This window comes from Mobula birostris, chromosome 15, assembly GCF_030028105.1.
Source record: "Mobula birostris isolate sMobBir1 chromosome 15, sMobBir1.hap1, whole genome shotgun sequence".
In the NCBI taxonomy this organism is placed as follows: domain Eukaryota; kingdom Metazoa; phylum Chordata; class Chondrichthyes; order Myliobatiformes; family Myliobatidae; genus Mobula; species Mobula birostris.
The window spans coordinates 22,921,779-22,942,379 of NC_092384.1; the positions used below are offsets into that span (position 1 = coordinate 22,921,779).

General features: G+C 38.7%; 1 protein-coding gene across 1 annotated transcript in view; it reads right to left on the reverse strand.

The window, feature by feature from the left end:
- The window catches only part of plekhg4 (pleckstrin homology domain containing, family G (with RhoGef domain) member 4), a 172,797-nt gene that overhangs the window by 48,182 nt on the left and 104,014 nt on the right, over window positions 1-20,601 (reverse strand). The window contains exons 14-15 of the mRNA XM_072279420.1: window positions 14,496-15,505; window positions 10,335-10,584 (exon numbers count right to left, since the gene is read on the reverse strand). Coding sequence (XP_072135521.1) covers window positions 10,335-10,584; window positions 14,496-15,505 — 1,260 coding nt within the window. The remainder of the gene's footprint in view (window positions 1-10,334; window positions 10,585-14,495; window positions 15,506-20,601) is intronic.

The following is a 20,601-nucleotide window of genomic DNA, read 5'->3' on the forward strand; positions in this document are numbered from 1 at the left end:
CCATTGCACAAAAATTCCACTGCATGAAAAGTGTAATAGCATGGAATTTCCCTGATGCTAGTACTTGACCAAACTGTTAAACCTGATATCCAACTGAATGGAAACCCCACCAACAGCGTAGCCAATGAAGCTAGAAGTCATCTGATCATAAATATCATAAAATCACAGGCAACACCTATGGAAAAGGGATCCATTAATGGTTCAAATAAAACCCCTTTATCAACACAAACAAGAGAAAATCTGCAGATGCTGGAAATCAAAGCAATACATATAAAATGCTGGAGGAACTCAGCAGGCCAGGCAGCATCTATGTAAAGGAGTAAACAGTCAACATTTCAGGCCGAGACCCTTCATCAGGACTGGAAAGAAAGATGAGGAGTCAGAGTAAGAAAGTGGGGGGAGGGTAAGAAAAACCTCAAGCTGATAGGTGAAACCAGGAAGTGGGGTAGTGGTGAAGTAAGGAGCTGGGAAGTTGATTGATGAAAGAGATACATGCTGGAGAAGGGGAAATCTGATAAGAGAGGACAGAAAGCCATGAAAGAAAGGGGGATGAGCACCAGAGGGAGTGATAGGTAAGGAGAGAAGGAAATTAGAATGGGGAATGGTGAAGGCACCGGGGGGGTGGGCATTACCAGAAGTTCGAGAAATTGAAGTTTATGCCATCAGGTTGGAGGCTACCCAAACGGAATATGTGTTGCTCCTTTGACCTGTGTGTGGCCTCATCGCAGCAGTAGAGGCAGCCATGGCCTGACATGCCAGAATAGGAATAGGAAGTGGAATTAAAATGGGTGGCTACTGGGAGATACCACTTTTTCTGGCGGACAGAGTGCGGGTGCTTGGTGAAGCGGTCTCCCAATCTGTGTAACACACATCAAAATTTGCGCTCCCAATCTGTGCCCCTGATATACAGGAGGCCACACTGGGAGCATTGGATACAGTAAATGATTCCAACAGACACACAGATGAAGTGTTGCCTCACCCTTTGGGGCCCTGAATTGTAGTGAGAGAGGTAGTGTAGGGGCTGGTGTAGCACTTGTTCCGCTTGCAAGGATAAGTGCCAGGAGGGAGATCAGTGAGGATGGACAAATGTACAAATGTGTTGCATTGGGAGCAGAAAGTGGGGGGCATAGGGAAAGATGTGCTTGGTGGTGGGATCCCACTAGAGATGGTAGAAGTTATGGAGAATTATGCATTGGTTGCAGAGGATGGAACCCTATCATTGGTGGGGTGGCAGGAGGATGGGGTGAGGGCAGACGTGCGCGAAATGGAAGAGATGTGGTTGAGGGCAGTAATGATGGTGGAGGACGGGAAGCCCCTTTCTTTGAAGAAGGAGGGGACATCTCTTTAGGTCTAGAATGAAAAGCCTCATCCTGAGAGCAGATGTGGTGGAGACAGAGGAATTGAGAGAAGGGGATGGCATTTTTAGAAGTAACAGTGAGGGAAGAGGTATAGTTCAGGTAGCTGTGAGAATCAGTGGGTTTATAATAGACATCATTAGATAAGCTGTCTCCAGAGAAAGAGGCAGAGCATTCGAGAAAAGGGAGGGAGGTGGTGGGATAAGCCTTAATCAATACATCCATTTTCTCGTCCTAATGAAGAATCTTCAATCTGAAGCATTATTTCTGTTTCTGCTTCTACAAATGTTTCCAGATTGTCTGAATGTTTCCAATGTTTTCTGTTTTAATTTCCCCTTTTCAACATCTACGTTATTTTGGCTCTTGCTGAATATTTTTCATGTCATCCATACTGAAAAAAGTATTTAACGAATAAATATACATCGCATGATTATATGACCCGGCCACATGCCATTGATGCCAGATCCACCTACGTCACCTGCAACACGGAGCCTTACATTGAGGAGATCAGGGAGGACGTAGGCAAGAAGGTGAGGAGGCAAAGTTGGGGGGCAGTGTGGGGTAAGGAGATACCCATTGCTGAGGTTGCTAAACAAGATACAAGTCCATGGGATTAAAAGCTTGGACAGAAATTTGGATGACTGGAAGGCGGCAAAGAATGGGAATAAAGGGAGACATTTCTGGTTAGTTACCAGTGACTAATGGTGTTCCACAGGGATCGTTGTTGGGTCCACCACTCTTCATGTTATATGTTAATGATATGGATGACAAAATGTTTTATTATTATTAGTTTTTTTTATTGCAACACCAACAAATTACATTCAATACAACCAGTTGCCAATTACATTTTGACTGTTTAACCCAGCTACCCCCCAACATTCATCACCATCCCCCCTCCACCCCTCTCTCCCCTCCACCGATCAACTGAATAGTAGTACATACACAGACAAAGCATTCCTATTTTAACAAAAGATCTTTTAAGTTAGATATCAAATTTGTCCACGTTATGATTGTGTTTGGTCATGCATCATTTACTCTTGCTGATGAAAGTTCCAGGTAAGAAATGTCCAAAAAGCTCCAAAGCCAGTGAGTATTTGAAATATCATGGGGAGGTTTCCAACATTGGACTACAATTTTCTTAGCTGCAGTCAGGCCTGCCAGCCAGATTTTGCGTGTTTTTTCCGTAAGGGAAAGGTGGGAGGCATCATTTAGAAGATGTACAGCGGGGTCCATTAGTAACTGTATCCCTGTTAGTTCTGTAAGAGTACTGATAACCTTCCCCCACAAATCAAAAACCTCTGGACATTCCCATACAACATGTATAAAAGAGCCAATGGCTCCATGGGGGCAAAATGAGCAATAAGGGTCAGGAACCAGTCCCATTTGATGTCTAATTCTCGGTGTTAAATACGCTCTATGACAAAATTTCAAGTGTATATACCGATGATTTGGGTTTTTCGAAGCACCAGCAGCATTATCCCAAACCGCATCCCAGTCAAGTCTTGTCCCAATTCCGATATGTCCCTATCCCAAGCTTTCATTCCCGATGTGGGCATATAATTCTGGGAGTTTAATTTATCATAGATATATGACACTATCTGTCCTGGAGCACTCTGTATCCAACTTAAAATGGGATGGTCCTTTAAATCTGACCCCCAGGGAACGCCGTAGGCTTTACAAGCTGACCTTACTCGAAAATAGAAGAAAAGAGAATGTTTATCAATATTATATCGAGATATCAGTACTTGAAAGCTAAGGATAGTACTTGCCCCATTAATATCTTGACGTGTAGTAATACCTTTATCCTCCCAAGTTCTGTTAGTGAATGGCTCCCCCCCCCGACAGAAAACGATTATTGTTCCATAACGGAGATGATTTGCACCATACGCTTTTAAATTTTAGGAATTTTTTTGCTGCTCTAAACACTTGTAGTATATGGGTTAAAATTGGACTGTAATACAAATCATATTTTTTGGTAGACATACCTATAACGAGAAAGTCTTTCAACCTTATTGGTGCTATTAGCTTTTGTTCTATATTTTTCCAGGACGAAACTTTATCCTCCTCCATCCAATAGCTAAGACTTTTTAATAAAAATGCCCAGTGATACAATTTAAAATTTGGACATGCCAATCACCCATTCGACTTTTTGAATTGTACAGCTGACCATTTTATATTGGGTCTTCTACCATTCCAAACATAGCATTGTAGTAAGGAGTCCAGTTTTTGCCAATATCCTGCTGGAGGTGCAAGTGGGATCATTGGGCTGATAAAATTAATGCAGGGTAAGATGTTCATTTTAATGACCGATATACAGGCCGCGACTGATGCTGGTGGGTGTCTCCATCTATTAATATCTTCCTCTATTTTTTTCAGAATTAAAGAGTAATTTGTTTTAGCCACAGATTATAGGGAAGTATTAACTTTAATACCCAAGTAGAGGACTTCATTTGTAACTTTAATCTGGGGAGGAAGAAACACCTTACTTTTATCCATATTAATCAGCATCAATGCTGATTTTAACAAATTAACTTTGTATCCTGAAAGAAATCCAAATTGCTCCAGTGTTTTTAAAACATAGGGGAGAGTTTGTTGAACATTCACCATACAAACTAGCATGTTGTCCGCATAAAGTGATATTGAATGCGATGTTGTACCTATTGTAATAGGGGAGATCTGAGGACAGTTTCTAATTAAATGCACAAATGGTTCAATAGATATATTAAAAATTAAAGGAGACAAAGGGTCCTCTTGTCGTGTGCCCTGTCCTATGTCAAATAACTCTGAGAAACCTCCTCCCACACATACCCGGGCTGAAGGATTAGCATACAGTGTTTGAATCATATTGATAAATTTGTCGCCGAACTTAAATTCTTTTAGAACTTTCCAAAGATATGGCCATTCGAGGCGATCGAACGCTTTTTTAGCATCTAGAAATAGCAGGCCACAGGCAGGTGGGATTTTATATGTTGCACTCAGTACGTGTAAGAGCCGGCGAATATTATCAGATGCGAGACGCCCCTTGATAAAGCCCGTTTAATCTGGGCTAATTATTTTCCCAACTACTGTCTCAAGTCTACTGGCTAAGACTTTCGAAAATATCTTGAGGTCGGCATTTATCAAGGAGACTGGACAGTAATTGGCACACTCCAAGGGGTCCTTACCGGGCTTAGGTATAACTGTGATCAGGGCTGTGTTTAGATCTCTATGGAAAGCGCCATTTCCAAAAGCATTATTTAATGTTTCTAACCATACTGGTCCAAGAATATCCCAAAGTGCTAGGTAAAGTTTCACAGGTATGCCACCTATGCCTGGCGTACAGCCCTTATTTGTAGCTTTAACTGCTTTGAGTAGCTCATCCAGCGTAATAGGAGAGTCTAGAGTTTTGGTGTCCTCTAACGACAACGTAGGGAGATCTAATCCACTGAAAAAATCCGTGAAGTCTTTCTCAGAAGGAATTGAGCCACTTGTATACAATTCTTTAAAGTAATTCTTGAATGTCTCATTTATTTCCTCTGTTGAAGATACTACTCCACGTTTAGCACATCTAATCGCTGGTATAGATCTTTTAGTTTCCTGTTGTTTGAGTATTAGAGCTAAAAGATGGCTCGGTCTGCTGCCTTCTGCGTATTATTATGTTTGGTTATATGGATCATATATTCTGCCCTGCTTCTTAATAAATCATTTAATTCTGCTTGTTTTGAGCTCGTTTTCTTTTGTTATGGTGTATATCCTTTTGAGATCATTTTCCAAAACTTTACATTCTTCTTCTAGGGTGGAAATCTTTTGAAGCCGGCTTTTATGTAGATAAGAACTGAACCATATAGCATTTTTTCGTAAGAAACCCTTGATGGAGGCCCAAATCACTGTCACATCTGAGACACTATTTTTATTTACATTTATAAATTCTGTCAGTTTTGTTCTCAGCTGTGATAGAAATTCGTCATTTTTTAGAAGGGTGGAGTTAAACCTCCACCTAGTAGCCTTATTTTTAATTTGCCATAATTAGAAGTAGATATGACTGGGTTGTGGTCAGATAGACGTCTGGGCAAAAATTCTATTGAGTGTACTAAAGGCAGCAGACTGGAGGATGTAAGAATGTAATCTATCTGAGAGAAAGTTTTATGTCTTGTGGAGAAGAAGGTATAGTCTTTAGCAGATGAATTATGCACCTTCCACACATCCATTAAATTTAAATCCGCTAGTAAAAGGTTAAGTGCTTTGGAAGCAGATTCTTGAGAGCTTGATATAGTTGAGGAAGATTTATCGAGGTTAATGTTTACCAAAGCATTCATGTCCGAACCAACATATAGTTGGTACTCAGTTAACTTCAGTAATTGTGAGGTAATTGAGGGAAAAAATTCAACCTCGAATATAGTTGGGGTATATAGGCTAATGAATGCAACTTTTTTATCCTGAATGGATGTGCAGCAAAAAGCTAGACGTCTTTTATTGTCGGCACCCGTCCTTTCAATTGATACATTAATATTACGTCTCATTACTATCATAACTCCTTTCATACGAGTACCATCAGCTGATGCCCCAACAGGTTTATAAAAACAGTTTTGAACCCTCGAAATATCATTAGGTTTAAGATGTGTTTCCTGTAACAGCGCAATATCTTTTTCTTTCTGCGTAAGAAATCTAAAACCTTTGAACGCTTTTAGGGAGAGTTTAATCCTCTAACATTAAATGATACAATAGTAAGATTTTCTAATTTATCTGTGTTGCTCATCTTCCCCTGGATCTGATGTTATAAGTTGGTGGTGGAGCCCTGAGTTACCCCTTTCCCATCACCCCTCCCATTCAACCCTTTACTTTGTAACATCTGTGAGTGTCACTTAGCAATGTCAGACATTGAACACTGACATCAACCGTTCCTCTTCCAGCATCAACAAATTACAAAGGCAAAGCAGTTCTCATAGACAATCATATCAAAGAGACAAGAAAAAAGAAACCCGGGCAAACCCGTTAACCTATATAAGTAAAACAGTTTCCGTCTCATAGACATTATAACACATGATCAAGATCCGAACAGCTAACTTGCAAAAAACTGTCGCTTCAATAGACTGTCGCTTAGCGATGACACTAATGACATCTTATCTGGTGCTCAGAAATGTAAACAAGTCTACTGGAGACGTAACATTCTAAAGTTAGTCAGAACAAACTACTGTTTTACAGCTTCATTCTTGATGAAGTATACATTTGGGTATATTGAATATTACCTTAAAACTCTGACCTGCAATAGTCAGAAACAAATTGGCCCCTTAATTAACTAAATACAAAGGTGCAACAAATGACTTTCCGATAAAATAACCAGAAAACTTCACACCTAGAATGTTAACTTGCCCGTGCCTGATAGATTGCGCATACAGGCTAGTCTGAGCTCTTAATACAGTTCCATCTCCTCCCGAGGGGCGTGTGGACTTTGCCCAGGGTCTTCTTCCATATCTCCCAGCACTGATGATTTCAGAACTTCTTTCGCTTCCTCTGTCGAGTTAAACGACATCTTCATGCCCTTGATATTCACTTTCAAAATCGCTGGGTATATGAGGAACCAGTTGATCCCCTTCTGTCGAAGTTTAGCGCGGATCTCCTTGTATCCCTGCCGTTCCTGCATTGTGCTGGGGCTGTAGTCAGCAAAGAACTGCAGCTGGGTGCCATCAGGGAGAGTAGGTTTGGCTTTCCTCGCACCCTCCAGGATAGCCTGCCGGTCGGAGTACCATAGAAGCTTAAAAATCATGGTCCGCGGTCTGGAAGTGTTGTTGGAAAAGATCCTATGTGCTCTATCGATCTCCAAACGAGTGCTGTGGGAATTCTTGAGCGCTGGAATCCAATCAGGCAGCATCTTCTGGAGGTAACCCCTTGGATCGTCGCTCTCAGCGCCTGTCGGTAAGTTGACCAGCCGCACGTTGTTTCTCCTGGATCTGCCCTCCAAGTCGTTTAACTTCTTCCATATCTTAGACACCTCCACGAGACAGGAGTTAGTAACTTTCTTATTCTTGCGTAAGCAAACCTGCATGTTGTCTATTTTATTGAAGACAGTGTTAAATTTTTTAGCGTAAATGTCCGCTTGCTCCTTTAACGACCGGAGAACGTTGCCATTCTCTGCCATATGCTTCTGTATGGGGTCGAGAGCCTTTTCCAGCAACTCCCTTAGCATGTGGGCTACCGTTTCTTGCAGTGATTCCATCTCCGTTGCCATTGTTTGTTTAATTAGCATAGCTATTTCTTCGGATGAATTGCTAGCTTGTTGTTGTCTGCTGATTTTGTTTCCTGGTTGAATTTGTATCTTTTTTTGAAGCCATGTCTTTAGTTAGATCTTTCTCCAACTCAACCTTGTATTAAGACCGTCTATGAGCCCTGAAGAACTTGAAAAAGGAGGGTTATATGTGAGCGCTCAGTGCCATGCTGCCATCTTGCCTCATGCCTCACCGGAAGTCTGGATGACAAAATTGATGGTCTTGTGGCCAAGTTTGCAGATGATACAAAGATAAGTAGAGAGACAGGTTTTGTCGGGGGAAGAGTCTATAGAGGACTTAAGACAGATAGGAGAATGGGCATAGTGGTAGATGGAATATAATGTAGAAAAGTGTACGGTCATGAACTTTGGTAGAAGGAAGAAAGGCAGTGCCTGTTTTCTAAGCAAGGAGTGAATTCAGAAATCAGAGATGTAAGGGGACTTGTACATCCTTGTATAGGATTCTCTAAAGGTTAACTTCAAGTTGAGCCGGTAGTAAGGAAGGTAAATACAATGGTAGCATTTATTTCAGGAGGAATGGAATATAACAGCAAATATGTAATGTTGAGACTTTATAAGGCATTAGTCAGAACATTTTTGGAGAATTGTGAGCAGCTTTGGGCCCTGTATCTAAAAGAGGACATGCTAGCATTGGAGACGGTCCAGAGGAGGTTTCAGAAAATGATTCCAGAAATGAAAGGATAATTTATCAGCAGCTTTTGATGGCTCTGATGTACTCATTGGAGTTTAAAAGAATGAGGGAAGAATGAAACTACAGAATATTGAAAGGCCTAGATAGAGTGGACATGGAGTGATTTTTCAATAATGGTAGAGTCCAAAGGGTACAACCTCAGAATAGAACGTCGTCCCTTTAGAATAGAGATGAGGATGAACTTTTAACAGGAGGATGGTTTATTTGTGAAATTCATTGCCACAGATAGTTGTGGAGGCCAAATCATTGGGTATATACAAAGCAGAGGTTGATAGGTTATTTATTAGAATGGGTATCAAATAAAAGGACCCATTACAGTTAGACCAGTCTAATTGGGCACATGACTGTTGGGGCTCATCTCTTCCAAAAGCTGGGTATAACTGTGACTCATGGCACCAGACCCACAGTCTGCATGAAAGCACTCTCCACAGTGTGAACTTCCTCGAAGTCCCTCTCGAACAAACTGGCTCTCTCTCAGAAGTACTGCCCCTTTCTTCCTTGGAGCCAGTCATCTGTGCAAAGCACTTCTTGCAATGGGGACTTTACCTCCAACAACATTCTGTAGTATCTTCCCTTCTGTCCCACTCCGCAGTTCCCACAAAAAAAAGACTACAGTCGGCCCTCCTTATCCGCGAGGGATCGGTTCCGGGACCACTCGCGGATACCAAAAAACGCAAATGCTCAAGTCCCTTATTCAACTTTTCTCAATGCAGTGGACCTTAGCACCCAGCGGAACCCCGAACCTTATTTAATCTGTCTCAATGCGGTAGGCATTAGGACCCGGCGGTGGAGTTCTGAATCAGCAGTGTTTCTGTTCACGAAAATAATCATGATCACAATTTAAAATAAAGTGGAAATAATAAAGCGATCAGAAAGAGGTGAAATGCCATCGGTCACTGGAAAAGCATTAGGCTACAGTCGGTCAATGATTGGAACAATTTTAAAGGTTAAAATGAGAAAGGCCCTGCATGATTAAAGCAACAATTATTACGCAGAAACGCAGTGGTTTAATTATTGGGTTTTGGGTTCTTGATCCTTGCATCAACCCGGCAGGGATGGATAGCGTGCTCGGGAGCGATCTGTCACTGGATCGAACTCAGGAACTTCTGTTCCCGAGCCCAGTGCTAAAACATATGTTTCTTAAGTACTTTATATGCATAGAAAGGTAAAATATATACTACATGCTAAGACAAACGTTTGACTAACTGACACCAAATAATACCGGATGTACCTGTTCTGACTTACTTAGTGACAGAACTTCCATTTTTTTTTCGATCCCGATCCACAATAACCTACACACATCCTTATGTATACTTTAATCCATTTCTAGATTACTTATAATACCTAATATAATGTAAATGCTATGTAAAATAGTTGTAATACTGCATTGTTTAGGGAATAATGACAAGAAAAAAAGGTCTGTACATGTTTGAACAACAAGTGCTGGAAGAGCACTTCCGGGTTTTCTCGATTTGCAGTTGGTTGAATTCGTGCATGCGGAACATGGATAAGGTGGGCCGACTATACCATCTATCACAAATCTCCCTCTGCCCCACACTCTCTATTACCTTCTCCAGATCCCACCATCTAGAAGTTTTCTATCCAGAGCTGTTCTCATCTCAGAAACATGATAATTACTTTTTGTTTTCTTCCCCCCCCCCACACACATCGGGCTGCTGGGTTGTGATTTGTTGTCAGTTTCCTTCTCACTTGAACTCAATTACAATCTTGAGACTGACTTTTGCAGTGATTGAACTATTCTTCAGAGGACAAGAACCAATGAATCTAACTGTTCTCATACAAACTTTATATTCTCCAACATTCAACACTGAAAATGTTGTTCTTTCATGCTGCTATCCCCGATCTTACTTAGACATCACCTTTACAATCACTAATTCCAGAACAATGAACACTCTACAATGCCAGTGTAAACCAGTCAGATCTTACTGAACATCATATTTTTGTAACTTTGTATATTTGTAAATCAGTTTTCCTGTGATTATCAGTAAACTAAATATTTGCTTACATGTCTGAGGAAGCAATGGCTGGCACGTAATGGATGGTTAATACAACTTTCCAATTCTTTCAAGAAATACTGGCTGTGGAAATTGTAAAGCTTCTGTAAGTTTCCAAAGACGACACTGCGTTTCCCCCGCAGATCCTGAGGAAGGTCCAAACGCTCCATCTCTGGGTAGTAGTTATCAATGATGTACTTGAGAGATTTAACATACTCACGTTCTGTGACAACCATCTCATCAATGATGTGCCTCAGTTTACTGTAATGAAAATAACACATTTTACTGTGAAGAAATGTTTCAGAAAGAAGTGCTAATATTTTAACTTCTAGAAATTTGTAGAACCCAAAAACTTATCAATTCAAATCATACATTTACATAACCAAAGATTCAGCCTTTTGTTGGGGATAGTGAGAAGATGAGACTTTAACTTTTATTATGCTTTTAATAAGGTGATCATCTAATTTCAATTCAAGCAACCCTTTGATGTGGTTACCATTACACATATGGAGCTTTGCTGAAATATAAATTCTGGAAAACAGATGTTAAATTTTTAAAGAAATTAATTTGCAATGTGCTCTGCTAAATCCAAATTTATTTAATTAAAAATAAAGTGGTGTGAAGAACACTTCCCAATTAATTTATTTTAGTTGACCTGAATAGATTAAATCATTGTTTAGTTTGAATTCTTGTTACAAGAGTTGGATTTGAACCCAGGTCACCTGTACTGTAAAGCATTGTGCTAACCACTACAATACGCTGCCATGTATTTAAGAACACTAACATCAGTAATGGACAATGTTCCTTTGTTATATTAAGGATTCTTGTCACGTTCAAGCACTCTACAACTCATATTCTCAATGTTATTTATTACTTATTTATTTTGTTTTTTTTAAGTATTTGCACATTTTGTCTTCTTTTGCACATTAGTTGTTTGCCCATCTTTGTGTATAGTTTTTCATTGATTTCACGTATTAATTAGTACTTACTGTGAATGCTCACAAGAAAATTAATTTTAGAGCAGTATTTGGTGACACATATGTACTTCTATAATAAATTTACTTAAAACTTTAACTGATGCTGCTAGTTATTAAATCTAATTGTCACTTGTTACCTCAGAGAAACTAGCTTTATTGTACTCAAGAAATTCAACAACTTTCTTTATGAGCAACTGTTCCTAACAATCAGCATGAAAATTAATTAAAATTAAAGCAATTATGCATACCTAAAACCTCTCTAATCTGTGAATTGATATCACATACCTGCTGCCTGAAGATATTTTTTTAGATTTGCTCCTTGTTTCTGCATCCTAACTAATGTTGTACTAGTACATTATTGCCCTTCCGCTTTTCTTGTTTCCCCACACTTTCTAAGGCTTTTATAAACTAGAATATTTAAATTCAAATCTTAACATAGCCTTTAATAAAGGCCCAGATATGGTACCTAGCGTAAACAGTTTTGCATTTTAAAATTATGTCTTCCTTTGAAGGTCCCTTTACTCGAAAGGATATAGGACTTGGAGTTCTTTTCCTCACAGCTGCACAAGCTGGTGGAGAGTTGTTTAAATTACAATGGAGAATCATAAACTAAATGATGGAAAATCCCAGTCCCTGCATGGTTGATATTGAGATGGTTCAGAAATAAAGAACCACAAAAGGAGGGAGCAAGTGGACAAACCTAAAAGATAAATGGAAGAATTTATTAAAGTTTATAGTTTATTTGCTAATGTGGTGGCAGAAACAAGTCCAGTAGGAGCATTGAAGAGGTTAACACATAAATTGAGATGGAAAAATGAAGGATTACAGCAACAGAATAACTGGATTTTCCACAAAAGAAACAGCATCGCACTGCGCCATACTCTTATGATTCTATCAATACGGGGAATGGCCTGGGTCGTAAGTATTTCTGGCAGCTTGGTGCTCTCAAATTTATATTCACTGTATATGAACTTACATTGAAGAAAAACAAGTACAAAACCTCACTCCCCATAATCGATCTAAATAATTCTTTAAGATTTGATGAAGGAATTATAAACCACGAGCTGGCAAACATGATAGATCTTTGATAAAATAAAAATGCTCCCACTGTTTTTCTTCCCACAGTGGTGGCCTGATCTGCCGAGTATTTCCATTATTTGTATTTTAATAATACATCTATTGTTCTTGGTATGCTGATTCACAGTAGCTAATAATGGACACTTCAAAAATGGGCAACTAAATGTTTATTTCGTCTAATGATAAATAACATCAACTTAATTTGCTTGGTATTCCTAGCACTTTGTTTTCAGTTCAGTTACCAAAGGTGACTTTGGAAACTTACTTTACTTTTATGGTGTTTACATTACAGTCTTTAAAATTGTTAAGACTTTCCATTGACAAAGTGAAAATAAGCACAGATGTTCTTTTCCTAAAGGTGAAAGCTATTACATTATCTTGTTTTATTAAAATCAATTATACCAGAGCAGCTAAAACCATTCAAAGTCAGTTCTGAAAGACATTCTATCTGAGACACTTTGCACACATGCTGATGACCCTGTTGAGTGTTTCCTGCATTTTGTGAGTTTTGAAATTTTGAAATAAAATTTCCAACACATACACTTCTTGGCCCTTAAAAAAAACCTTCAAAGACAAGTTCTTTTACATACAATGTTTCATGCTCTCTCTCCCTCTCTTTTTTCCTGTCTTCATCCATCATACTCCTACCGGTCTCTCACCATCACCCCTCTCCTAATCAATCCTGTGGACAATTACTATAAATTTAAATAAAAGGAACAGAAAAACTAAGATGACAATTAGTTCAATGATTGCGCGTTAATCGGTGATACTGCAGAATATAGAAGCAAAATATTCAAGTTCACCCTATGGTTTATGTTCAATCAGGTCATTACTGAATAAATCTATAGTCTCCAAAGAAATGGGATGTAATACATATCTGGCAGCATTCTTACTTCAAATCTTAACCTATTCAAGGCTGCTTGAAATTACATATGGCTACCCATCAAAATACTGGTTATAAACTGGCAGGCAACTTTTGAATAAGTGATTGACACTCTCTATTCAGATTCAGAACTAAGGAATTTCTTGTTCAAAATATCAGAGAGCTTGTCATATGAAAAGAGTCAAGATGTTCAAAGCGGAGACACAAGAGAGACTGCAGATGTGGAAATTCCTTCCAGTTTTTTTGTGTGTTCAAGACTTGCAAAACACTAAGTAATCTTACAAAGATTTTTTTTTTGGCAGGGAGCTTTCCTTTAAAATTTCTCTATTTCTCACACACACACAATTGAGAGTCATAATCTTTGAGAAAATTGATTCTAAAAAGAGGGTATAATCAATAAGGATAGTATTTGAGGATGTTGCTGTACAACTCTGAAAGCACTCAGTGGCCACTTTATTAGGCTCGTTAATACAAATATCTAATCAGCAATCATGTGGCAACAACTCAATGCATAAAAGCATGCAGACATGGTCAAGAAGTTCAATTGTTGTTCAGACCTAACATGAGAATGAGGAAGAATTATGATCCAAGTGATTTTGACTGCGGAATGATTGTTGATGCTAGATGGGGTGGTTTGAGTATTTCAAAAACTGATCTCCTGGGATTTTCATGTACAACAGTCTCTAGAGCAGGGGTTCCCAACCTGGGATCTACAGACCTCTTGGTTAATGGTAGGAGTCCATAGCACAAAAAAGGTTGGGAAACCCTCTGCTCTAGACGTTACACAAAATGGTGCAAAAATGAAAGACAAACATCTAATGAGCGGCAGTTCTGCGGGTCTTGTTAATGGGAGAGGTCAGAGGAGAGTGGCCAGACTGGTTCAAGCTGACAGGAAGGCAACAGTAACTCAAATAACCATGCGTTACAAGAGTGGTGTGCAGAAGAGCATTTCTGAACACACCACACATCAAAACTTGAAGTGGATGGACCACAGCATCAGAAAACCACACTGGCTTCCACACCTGTAGCTAATAAAGTGGCCACTGATTGTATTTAGCTGTTATTGGGAAATGATAGCTAATATTCAGAACAAATAGAAGCTTTCCATCAACATTTCCACCATAATGTTTAGGCTTCATTTAAAGGAAATTATGTTGTGCTGTGTTTGCTCATAAGTACAATCTCAGGTGAATGATACATAATTCACATTACTTCTGGATGAATTCAATACCCACCTAACCTCAGCCTTGGCCTCTGGTAAGGGAATATAACTTCTGTAACTTTCTGCTTGATTTTCAGTCCAAATGAACAATGGTTGCTGCCTAGAGATACAAGGTCTATCAGAAAGTTCAGTGCTGCTCACTTCAAGCCCTTTAATGAACACACCTGTGTTTCCATGCTTTGTAGGATCAATAGAAGTTCTTTGACGCGAACTGTAACTGAATGTATCATCAGGTGAACAATCAAAACTCTGTACATTATGTAGTAACTTTTTCTGATGTTGATTCTGGTACTCTGGCACTGAAAAACATTTCATTTTTTTATGAGAAAAGTTGACACTATTTTCACATTTGGCTTCTTTATCAAACGTACCCTGCATTTGTTTGCAAGCTTCTGGTGTTGACATGTGAACAGAGGCACACACTCTTCCTTCTCCCATTTGATTAAAGCCCTGGCAACAAGCAGTTGAATACTTGCTGGAAGTAGTTTCAGGAAGAAAAACTTCCTCATTATTTACAGTCCCATAACAAATGTCTGATGATTGTGGTGAGAATTTGTCTTTCTTCCACCCATTACAATTTGTTGATCTGTTGCTTGGAGAATAAATACTACTGTTTGAACCTGCAATAGCTCGGTCACATTGTAAATTTAGCTTCATACTATTGGAATGCCTCCTGGGTCCTACACTTAAATTCTCAGTTGTCATACTTTCAAATTTAGAAAGTTTATGATCCGATGACATTGACATTCTTGTCCGCAATGCAGCTTCTAGTTTCTTTTCAAAGATGAGCTTTGTCTCTTGGCATTTGGACCAAGCAAACTTCCACTGTTTCATCCCCTTCTCACTTTTTAATTCACATGCCAATTCTTTCATTTCTTGAAATTTAGTATCTGGAATTTCAGGATGTTGACAATGATGATTTTCCAGATATTTTACAATAGGTCCACAACATTCTGGTGAATAGCAATCATCCATACTAATACATGCAAGGTGCCGCATACCTTCTAGAGCCCACGCGTAAGCCTGAAACAAAGAAAAATGATCTTAACTAAACCAGCAGTAAAAGGCAACACTTCTCAAGACTGAGTTCAGGTCCACACACAAAATATTGATAATATAAAGAGCTTTGACATGAGATATGCTCGTGAATTTTACAAAGATAAACACGAAATACAATTAACAGTTTAACAGGTGGCAGTTAGCAAATGCACAGGATTGAAAAAGCTGCAGAGGATTGTAGTCTCTACCAGCTCCAACATGTTCATGAGCCTCTCCACCATTCAGGACAGCTTCAAAAAAAGTGCAAAAGAAAGTGATATCTATCACTAAGGACCCTTATTTTCCAGGCATGCCCTCTTCTCTTTATTACCAACAGGGAAGAGGTATTTGAGCCTGAAGATGCACACATTTTAGAAAAAGCTTCTTTCCCCCTCAAAGGATCATGAACTTTACCTCACTGCTTTGCTCTTTATTTGTGCTAATATTTATTTTAAAAATATTTATTACTGTAACTTGTAGGAAGAGCCTGTTTGGATATAGTCATCTAAACAATGCTGCATATTTCAACAAGTGTAATTTCTATTATGTTTAATGCGCATCACTGGCTAATGAGTGTAATTTTCCTAATGCATTTCATTTGGAAACGCTTACTAAGTACCATGGAGAAGAATTAAATTTCCATGAATCTAATTTACTCAGTGTAGCTTATTAATTAAAAAACAAACCGCCCACAATTTCATTAGTTTTATCCATGTGATAAATATGGAGGCCCACTGTAGAACATCTTTCAAGAGGGTAAACCTTTGCAACGCCTTGATGGTGTACCTAATAGGGCATTAAAAACCTGTACCGACCAACTGGCGTGTATTCAAGGACATCTTCAATTTCTCACTGCCGCAGTCAGAAGTTCACACCTGCTTCAAAAAGTGACAATCACACCAATGTTCAAGAAGAGCAGGGTGAGCTGCCTCAACGAGTATTTCCCAGTTGCACTCACATCTACTGTGATGAAATGCTTTGAGAGGCTGGTCATGGTCAGAATCAACTCCTGCTATGATCCACCGCAATTTGTCTTATTACCACAATGAGTCTACAGTGGATGCATTCTCATCAGTTCTTCATTCATCCTTGAATCACCTGGATAATAGCAATACCTACTTTAGACCGCTGTTTATTGATTACAGCTTAACGTTCAACACATACCCTGAGTTCTAATCAACAAGGTCCAAAACCTCCCTCTGCAACTGGCACCTTGACTTCCTCACCGGGAAACCACAATCAATGAGATTGGAAATAACATCTCCACCTTGCTGACAATCAAAACTGGTGCACCTTTAGGATGTGTGCTTAGCCCACTTCTCTACTCTCTACACACATGACTATGTGACTAGGCACAGCTTAAACAGCAACTATAATTTTGCAGATGACACAACTATTGTTGGCAGAATTTGAGTTGGTGAAGAGAAGGTGTACAGGAGTGATTGGGGACTCCATAGTCAGCATCTGCAGAATTCCTCGTGTTTAAGTGACTTATTCCCTTTCTTTAATTCCATTCTAGCCCGATCACCAATCTCAACAAACTGGTTCTTTACTGTTATTAAGCAACACATACAAAATACTGGAGGAACTCGGCAGGCCTGCCAGCTTCTATGGAAAAGAATAAGCAGTCGATGTTTTGGGCCAAGACCCTTCACCAGGCCAAAATGTCGACTGCTTACTCTTTTCCATAGGTACTGCCTGGCCTGCTGAGTTCCTCCAGCATTTTATTGTGTTGCTTGGATTTCCAGCATCTGTAGATTTTCTCATGTCTTTATACTTTCTTACAGGCTATTACACTTGTAACATGCTAAATACATTCAGACTCATCAAAAATGATCATTATTTATCTATGGGGTATTAATAGACTAATGTTTAAGCCAGGATTTGGCTATATTCACATCTAGGTTTTGAAGTACGCAGATGAAACTCAATGAAAATTTCATTTTGTTCTTTGTTAATCAAAATAATAGTGGAAAAGCAGTTTATTAGAGATAACTTCATATAACATAAACAGGTTCACACTATGTCAGTAATAAGTATTCAGAAATTGTGAACAATGAGATAAACAATATTGTGTAACTTGCAAAACAATTATATTTGAGGAAGTGAATGCAAAAAGTGCAAGTGTTTGAAAAGTAATAATACTTTAAACTATGTAAGTCACTCATCTCATGCAGGTGCATTCACTGTTCCTAAATTAGTTTCAAAATAATTCTTTCATTTTTAAATGATCCACTTCTGAGATATTCAACATTGTGAGGGCCCCAATGATGTGCATTCATCCACAAGACAATACAATACAGTCTGAATCTAGTGTTTGAGGTTGTCTGTACAAGAATCACTGAAACATAATTTCTACTATTTTCAGTAACATTGCAACAATCAACCATATGCCTTTAATTTCAACTAAAAAATAATCCAACCTTATCTGCTACATATAGCAATCAATGAGTAAAATAAAATCAAATACTGTACAAACATCTCCAGCCTCCACAGATCCACAATCTGGATTAAATCCTGGATTCTACGAGACTCTTCTGCTGTGTATGCTATCATTCTTAACTCAGACACAGAAGATGGCACCCAGCAAATGTGCTAATTTAGTTCTCTCTGAGCTTTGCTGTATTCATAGGCAAATGTCTGGTTAAATACCAGATGGCACACCCTCAGTAAGCAACGGAATAAGGATAGGGAAGGGGGTGGAAGAGCTTTTTAACTCTACACTACAAAATTGCATGAAATAAAAGTGCAGCACTGGAAGTTTAACTGGCTGCAGCTCAGCAATAACAATTTTTCAACATAACATAAATATTAACAAAAATCTAAATAATATTCAGCTTAAATCAGGAAAGATTGATATTCTGATTCATCATAATTAAAATTATGTTGCACATAGGCAATGTTGTTGCAAAGAGACACTTAGAATACTTAGGAGATGATAGGTTTTGCTTAGATGTGAAAAGACAAGCAGTAACAAAGATGGTTATTTGGATTTCTTTTCGTACTTTGCAAAGTTGGAGAGCAATTTATAAATGCATATAAATCCTTGTAATTGTCAGAATTGCAATATTTCTTAACACCTATCTTTTGGTAAAAGTCCCTTCCTGAATTCTGCTTTTGTTAACCATAAGCTATGAAAGAATATGTAAAAACATGATCTTTTTGTTGCTGATTCTGAAAAAATGGCATCCACAGACATCACTGATTCACTTATTTCAGTCATGTGAGCCATCTGCTATTTCCAGATCTTAATTCATGAAATTGCAATTGTTGATTTATCAATGTGGCTAGAGGTCGAAATTAGTTGTCAATTATTTATTCAGGGTGGCACAGATTTAACACTGGTGGGATGATATAGAATGACCTTTGATCTATGTTTGTAGAATTCAAATCCAAACCCTGGTGCACACGTTCTTTAACATATAGTTTGTTGGGCTGCCCTTCTTTTCAGATTATATCCAGACACACTAAGTCATCTGAGGTAAACAATCATTGTGCCTAAACATATCATAAAGTCATAGAGATATGAAACACGGAAACAGGCCCTTTGGTCCACTGTCCATGCTAACCATCCAGCATTGATTTTTACACTAATCAATACAAAAGGGACAACTTATAGCAGCCAATTAACCTACCAGCCAACATTTCTTCAGGATGTGATTTCTCTGGGGCTGAAGCAGCTAGAGGAACCCGCAAAGTCATTGGGAAAACATAGAAACTCCTAGCTCCTAGGACCCCGCATATAACACTAGAAGTCAGACTCAAACTCAGATCTCAAGCACAGTGAGGAAGTGGCTCTACTAGCACTGAGTCTGAATTTAGTCTTTTAAACTAATTCATGTTAAAAGAAACCTCAATAATTTTTTTGTGTGCAGTTTGTGTTACTGATACATGTTCCTCTGCAGCAAGTTGTTTCTCTCTACATTAAGTATCAATGATTTGGTATGAACTTTAAACACTTACACCATTCAAAAACTTAACACCATTTCATGACTGCTGGCTAATAACATGTAAACTATAATAGATTCTCCACAGACTCGAGCCAAGTGCAGACTGGAGTCAGGCAAGTGATGTTTAATTGCTCATTCCTTGCTGCAATGCTACATCTCACCTCTAATAAAGCTTCCCACTGGAGTAAAGTTAATCTATAGGATGAATGAATGTGATTTAGCCTTTGTTCCATTGAAAGATCACTCCAAACTCAGTCACTGAATTACCAGTACACAGATTACCAAACTCCAACCAATTATGTTAACTGTTCACTTAAGTACAATGAGAGGATGGGCCTTAAACTAAACATCTGTAAGGCAAAGATCCTCCAGCAATCTGAACCCACGGAACAATACCATCCATTCACAATCAAAACCCATGCAAAGAACCTGGGAAAAAAGATAACATTCTACATTTTGGAAGCTACCACTCAGTTCTGGCGGATATCAATGACAAATCTCACCACAGAATACAGAAGTTTATTATCACTAGCTTTTATGATGTGAACTTTGTGTTTTGCGGCACAGTACACACAGACATAAAATTATAAATTACAAAATAAATAAATAGTGCAAAGAAAAACAAGTGCACCACCTCCAGTGCACTAGGCACACTTCAGGAAACACCAGAGAAATACCATCAATGTTGAATCTAAAATATTCTCTCTATTAACAGATTAGATAATCAAATATTAGTCTCCTCTCCCAGATTAACATCTGCAATGTCAAGGCTCTGAACATAATCAATCAGCTTCAAAGTTGATGCCAGATTCTAAAAAACACATTCTATTCAGAGCACCTTCAGTAGGACAAAGCACACACTTAAAAGCCACTCTCAAAGTCTCCTTGAAAACGTTTAACATCCTCATAGACATAGAAATTTAAAATCTTTAACCATAGTATGTCATCAAAAACCTTGGCAAACATCTACAGATGTGTGGTGGAAAGTTTGCTTACTAGCTGCATTATGACCTGGTATGGGAACTTCAATGCCTTTGAGCAGAAAGTCCAACAAAAGGTAGTAGATTCAGCCCAGCACATCCAGGGTAAAACTCTTCCAACCATTGAGCATATCTACATGAAATGTTGCCA